This window comes from Olea europaea, unplaced genomic scaffold (genome assembly GCF_002742605.1).
Source record: "Olea europaea var. sylvestris unplaced genomic scaffold, O_europaea_v1 scaffold2326, whole genome shotgun sequence".
In the NCBI taxonomy this organism is placed as follows: domain Eukaryota; kingdom Viridiplantae; phylum Streptophyta; class Magnoliopsida; order Lamiales; family Oleaceae; genus Olea; species Olea europaea.
The window spans coordinates 86,748-93,130 of NW_019241364.1; the positions used below are offsets into that span (position 1 = coordinate 86,748).

Consider the following 6,383-nt stretch of genomic DNA (forward strand, 5'->3'; position numbering starts at 1 on the left):
ACTATCAATATTGCTTGCACCATTCATCTACCATACCAAGAATTGCAATTGAAGAGCTGGACATTAAAGATATCATTACGTCTACAGAAATTTTGGACGTGTAATGGTGAAAATCTATCATGAACAGGAGGGTAGCATACACACAAGTAAACCTGCCATTAAATTCCGATTGAAAGCTGAAAGAAATACGAACAAGAGAATTAGACAATATGTATATTAAGCTATATGCGTATTAACCTAGAATATCTGAATTTTTCTCTCTTCTATGGTCCAATTTTTGTTGCAAAAGCAAGGATGATCTTACACGTCAGTTTTGACTGAGCCACAATGCAAAGACCAAAAAAGGATGACATTCCGCCAAGACTACAGTCAAGATCGAGGGAAAATAAGCAGCAACGTTACCATTGGAACTTGGCAGCAATAAGTACTTCCTCGTATTTTTGAGCAGCATTATCCCAACTTAGATCCTGTGTCATTCCTCGTCTCTGGAGACCCTCCCAACTCTTCTTGTACTGTCGATAAGTCAATAAGCAATTCCCTAATGCATTGATCAGTTCATTCGTCTCAGCCTTTGCAAAAGTCCATCCAAGCCCCGTTTCCTCGAAAGGGTTGAAAGGCTGCACTGTATCTCTTAGTCCACCAACTGCATGAACGACTGGAATTGTCCCATAACACATTGCATACAGCTGGTTCAGTCCACAAGGCTCAAATCTTGAAGGCATCAGAAGTATGTCAACACCAGCAGTTATCCGGTGAGCTGTTTTCACGGAAAAACCGACCCACCCCCTGACTCTGTCATTGTACTGGCCCTCAAACTTTCTAAGCATCTGTTCGAGATCAGGCCTACCAGTGCCCAACATGACCAACTGTACATCCTGGCCCATCATCCAAGGAACAGCTTCAGCTATCAGATCAACACCTTTTTGGGGATCGAGTCTCCCAATGAAACCAATTAATGGTACATCAGCTCGGACAGGCAAACCAAGCTCCTTCTGTAATGCTTCCTTGCACTGGGGTTTGCCCTTGTTTAGGGTATCGAGGGAGTAGTTAACATACCCATCAGATTGTAGGTAAATATCTAACTCAGGATTCCAATCCTTTGTATCGATCCCATTTACGATTCCACGAAATTTCCAATCATTCTCATTTATAATCTCATGTAGACCCCAGCCACCTTCAGAGGTTTTTATCTCCCAAGAATATCCATGACTAACTGTAACTACACGATCTGCCGTCTTCAGGCCGGCTGCAAAGATGTTGAAGTGCTCTCCTCCAACTGGATCATACAACCTAAAAAGGTCCAAGTAGTGTGGCGGAAGATCCACGTAGGAAAAATCATCCACAGGACCGCGACCCTGATTATAGGTAATAAATGAACAGCAAAAAGAACCAGAAGTGAGATTGCAGGATTATCAATTTCTATTTCAAAAGTAACCTCATTTAAACAGCAACCTTTCAGAAATCAGTTTATTCAGTATGGAAGTCAATGAATTGAAAGCATAACAAAATGAGCAAAAGAAATAATTGAATTTTTTTTTTTTTTCCAAATTTCATCAGAAAAGGTGAGTAAACAGTCTCACCTACCAATTTAGTCAACTAAGCTTATCTATTATCAATCTACCTATTGGCTTTAGCGTTGGCCAAGTCCATTGGCTTTCAAAGGTTGAGTTGAAAAGTTGCTTTCCCAACTGTCCAAAATCTCAACTGTAAGTCTATAATATATTTATGCCCTCTCCTCTCCTTTCTTTTCTTAATCACATGGCTTAGAATATCAGAGAGACATGATTAAAAATGAGGTGCTTGAAGCATGTCCACAGAATATTAGTTCTAGCATCTTTGAAATATTTAAAGAAGAATTCAAGAAAGTGGGTAGGCAATATTCTACGTGCTGATATCAGCTCATCAGTATGTTGGTTGTTGATTCACTTTCAACATGCCTTGACGGTGCAATGGAAGACATGTGAGACTCGAAATCTTGTGCTAAAGAGTGTGGAAGTTTGAGTCCTCTTCAAAACATAATATTGAAAATGCTCATCGAATAAGCGATTCAATAAGAGAGCTCGGATCGAAGTATTGATGGGCAGAGAGATAAGTATAATGCAAACCTAGTGTTCTAGACACTGAAATACATTCATTATCATTTTGCTAGTGATGATTCAATCTCTACATACATATCTGCATCAAATGCTGACACTTCTGTTCATGTAGTGTTTCAATTGCAACATGCATTAGATAATCTCGAAGGCTAAGAATAGGACTCTATGAACAAACCTGGTGAGCAATGTTATGTATCACAAGGACTGATCTTGTATATTTCATCAATCCATTGTCCCGGAAATATGCCTTAAGGTACACTGGCAATAAAGCAGTGTGCCAATCATTTGCAATGAAAACTAAATTTCCATCTCCATAGCAGACCCCACCACATGGAACATGCCAAGGAACCTGTACCATTTTTTTATCCAATTCACATAACATCTTTGCAGATCGAGCAAAATTTAGGACAAAAGTGAGCCATTCAAGAATACTTGCAGAAAAGCTCAAACATACTCCCCCCAACCTGGAGAAGAAAGGAACTATAGTTGCAATAGAAGACTATTTTTCTTTTTCTTTTCCCTTCACAAGACTATCGATGATACATAAGAAGCTATTTCTCAGACTGTAATGATTTAGTAGCTTAATTTAATCATACCTCAACAGCAGCTTTGCAAAACAAAACCATACGCTTCAAAATATCCTGCAAAAGGCAACAAAGAAACAAATATTAATAACCTAAAGATCGTTGAGAAGGAATATTAAAGATGCCTAATATGTTGTTGTCAATGATTATATATACTGAATGAGAACTTAAGGCTTATTTGTCAAAGATTATTTTTAAATTATTTTCAACCACACATTCTATAAAACCCACATCTTTTCCCTACGTTTTAACCATGCATTCTCCGAAAAAAAAACATTTTCCCCTGGAAAAATCTGTATCAAACAAGCTTTTAATAACAGAAAGGCATAATGAATCATATTGAGGCTCAATTCATCAGAATTCGCAATTAATTTTCACAGCATAGATGATCTCTCTCTTGAAAGCTACACGAAGAGTTTGTGTAAACCAAAAGCACCAAACTCTTATTTATATAAAAAAAAAGTGTCAGAAAACTGCGTTAAGGAATAAAAATGCGTACATAAGGGCATCTCTATCATGAGGAAAGGCATCAAGCAATAAGATTATGGTTCTTCCATGAGAGGAATAAACGCAAGCATAAAGCTGGGACCATATGAAATATCTTACCATACGATTCCCTCCATATATATTATTTTCTCTATGACGAAACACAGGACTATCCATGAAAACAAAATCCACGCCATCAATGTAGGTTTGGAAATACGTCACCTCCATATCCTGAAATATATACCAACATGTTATAAACCTGCATATAAAATAAATCTAAATAATGTTGTCTTCGCTTACCTGGCCATCTACTTTGTACATTTTCCGAACTCCTGAATCTTGAGGTTCAGCATAGTTACCGTAGCGAGGTGCAACAACCTATCAATTGTAGGAAACAATGAATTTAATTTAAGATGATTAATAAAATTCAGAAAGTGAGAATTTTGTTACTTCAGTAAGTGTTAATTATGTTAAAACCACTAACATTTGAAGATCAAACTATACATGCAATTTCTTAAATCATTATGATGAAAAGGGTTCTCTGTTGAAAATAACATAAGTAGATGCATCAGATTTTGAACACCATTTTTTAATACAAAAGTGAATCAAACTTTACCATGACTCTATGTCCGCGTCGGGCCAAAGCCTTGGGTAAAGCTCCAGCAACATCTCCAAGCCCACCTGACATAATTTTCATACTCGTTAGTGCACAAGGACCATGCCATAAGAGTTGTGTTCTTGTACATGGACCATAACCTAAGAGTCCGCATGAAAATACCAGAAAACAACCAAAAGCCTATTTCTATTGTCAGCATACATTACACCAACAATAGAGTATGAAACCCCCGGCATCCCAACCCTTTGTCGCCTTCTTACCTAATCCATTCCTGAGGTAGTGGTTTTCCTATTTGTTACTTTGCATTCTTTGGCTGCGTGATTTGCAAGGGAAAAAATCTTGAGCACAGTCCACTAGTCTTTTAGCTTATTCCCCAGAAAATTTTAAAGAAATAGGCAAGCATTAGAATACTTGGAAGTGTCAGTCAGCACTTTAGGTTGAAATGAATCCAGTTAGGCAACTTCGTACAAACATCCACTAGCTACCTGTTAGCTTGTATTTCAAATCTCTTCTTTTAGCAACACCACTGCCTTTAATTATTTATTATTAAAAATAGACATGTGCTTCCCAATAGCAATCATATTAATAAATTTGATCACAGCAACTGATATTTACATCTGACTTGAACAGTATCTGCTACATATTTATAATTGGATATGAACAATAACTTCTGCAAGCAAATGAAATGGAAATTGGGAAATTCTGTTCCCTTTTAGAAAATTCCATTGTTATGGACATACCCGTTTTACACCAAGGAGCACATTCTGCAGCAACCAAAATTACGTTCATGACATTGGGACCAGCAAGTGGAGGGGGTTTCACATCTTCACCTATGGGATCTTGGACTTTAACCTTAGTGTCCTCTAGATTTGATTCTTCTTCATCTTTAATTTTCTCATATTTCAGGCTTAATGGCGCATCAGATAAAATGGTTGTCCCCACATTAGCATCCTTCAACTTGTCTGACTCTACTTTGTTGGAGGTCTCTGAACTGGATATTAGCTCTGTGGCATTGTTCAACCACTTGTAAGAATCCTTATTTGAAAAAGGCTCTGGACTGGGTGTGACAGACGATCTTGGAGAAACTGATGGCACTTCCTGAGACTGAACTGACTCTGAAGTAGTGGCTTTTGGCTGTGGTTTGTCATTATGATGCAGGTCTTTTCCGGGTTCTGTCATATTGGCAAATGAATATTCACTGGAAGCTGAAGCTGGGTTTTCATTCACATCATGAACAGCTGAGTGGGTGCCGCTAGTGGACAAGCTTTCATTATCAAGGTCTTCACTGATCTTGTCATCTTCAGTTGTTGCAACACCAATACTTGAAAAACTTCCATTGTGCTCCTCATAAGGCAATTCATCGCTTTCTGGATCAATTATACTACTTTTTATTGATGAGACTACTTTCTTTCTTTCTGCAATCTGCAAAGTGGAGTCCAAAACCACATTGATTTCTTTTTCCGGATCACAAAGAAAAACTGGAAAAAAAGTATAACACTGACTACCCCGCCTCTTCGAGTGCTATAAATATTTCCACTTTCTTAAAAATTGAATGTTTGTACTCGATCATCTTTAATGACTACGAAATTAGTTCAATGTTAACTAGCTTATACTTTCTAAACCAGACTGAAAACATTGAAAAATTAAAAGGAAAATGTAGGAGAAATAAAGATGATTTTAAATTTCCAGAGCTTTCGGTACTCTGGAACTACTGATCAAAATAAGACTTCTCGTATCTTGTTAATACATGATATGTTGACACTGGAATGGTTTCTAATGTTAAGATTAACAAGAGTACATACATATATCAGTGACAAGATGAAGTGCAAATTTAGGGAAAAGAAAAACCTGCCACATACAAGAAAAAGAGATCGGTGAATTCAAGGAACCTGTTTTAATAAGTCTTTCTGCATGGCCAGAACCTTTTTGCTCTTTTCAATCGTGGCCTGTAAAGCATCGTCTTGTTCATCACCAATCTCAGCTTCCTCTGATCCCCTCCCTGTCGCTTGTACGAACGTTATCCTCCACCTCAACCCCTCGCTTCCAAAACATAACGATAATCTCCTAGTATTATCTTCACTCAAATTTCTTGAAAATCCAGCTGTATGGCAATTGGTCAAACCCCCAGCATCAACAGATTTTCTTGGCCTGTATGCAAGTATAGGAATCATGGGTCGATGACGGTTTCTACCGCGAAGAAGTATACAACCGTTCACAGCAGTTTGAACCGTCCCAATAGACGCCATTGAAGCGTTTGATAAATTGCCTCTGAAAAACTATATTTTCAAGATTCTACGAATGCGAGGATTCAAACTAAACCGGAGAATACCCAGTTACGGGAATAGAGAGATAATCAAACCCAGTTGGTGTTTCCTTGAATAGAGGATTGCAAGAAAACCCAGATGTGCAAAAGAGAGCCCCTTTTAACTTTGTATTAGGTTTCTAGGGTTAGTACTCAGTAGTGAAAATGATGGGAACACCATGGATAGAGAGCTAAATGGAAATGGACGGTGAATCTCTCCGTTTCAAGTGTTTGGTTTCAGTGGGACCACCTAAAAATTGGAAAATGATGAAGGTATGTTTTTGATGATTTTGTTTTGT

The 6,383-nt window shown here is 37.8% G+C and overlaps 1 protein-coding gene across 1 annotated transcript; it reads right to left on the bottom strand.

Moving 5' to 3' along the window:
• Nucleotides 1-137: 137 nt before the first annotated feature.
• Nucleotides 138-6,377, bottom strand: LOC111381524 (granule-bound starch synthase 2, chloroplastic/amyloplastic-like). Its single transcript, XM_023005311.1, has 8 exons — nucleotides 5,672-6,377; nucleotides 4,523-5,204; nucleotides 3,783-3,847; nucleotides 3,467-3,544; nucleotides 3,287-3,397; nucleotides 2,693-2,737; nucleotides 2,272-2,445; nucleotides 138-1,355 (listed from the first exon to the last, which is right to left on the bottom strand). The coding sequence occupies exons 1-8, from the start codon at nucleotides 6,026-6,028 to the stop codon at nucleotides 399-401; spliced, it is 2,469 nt and encodes an 822-aa protein (XP_022861079.1). The 5' UTR covers nucleotides 6,029-6,377; the 3' UTR covers nucleotides 138-398.
• Nucleotides 6,378-6,383: the final 6 nt, after the last annotated feature.

Coding starts and splice junctions, on each gene's coding strand:
- LOC111381524 (XM_023005311.1), bottom strand. CDS start 6,028: ATGGCGTCTATTGGGACGGTTCAAACTGCTGTGAACGGTTGTATACTT. Junction 3,848..4,522: donor TGCTCCTTGGTGTAAAACGG/GTATGTCCATAA, acceptor AAATTATGTCAG/GTGGGCTTGGAGATGTTGCT. Junction 3,398..3,466: donor TGTACAAAGTAGATGGCCAG/GTAAGCGAAGAC, acceptor TATATATTTCAG/GATATGGAGGTGACGTATTT.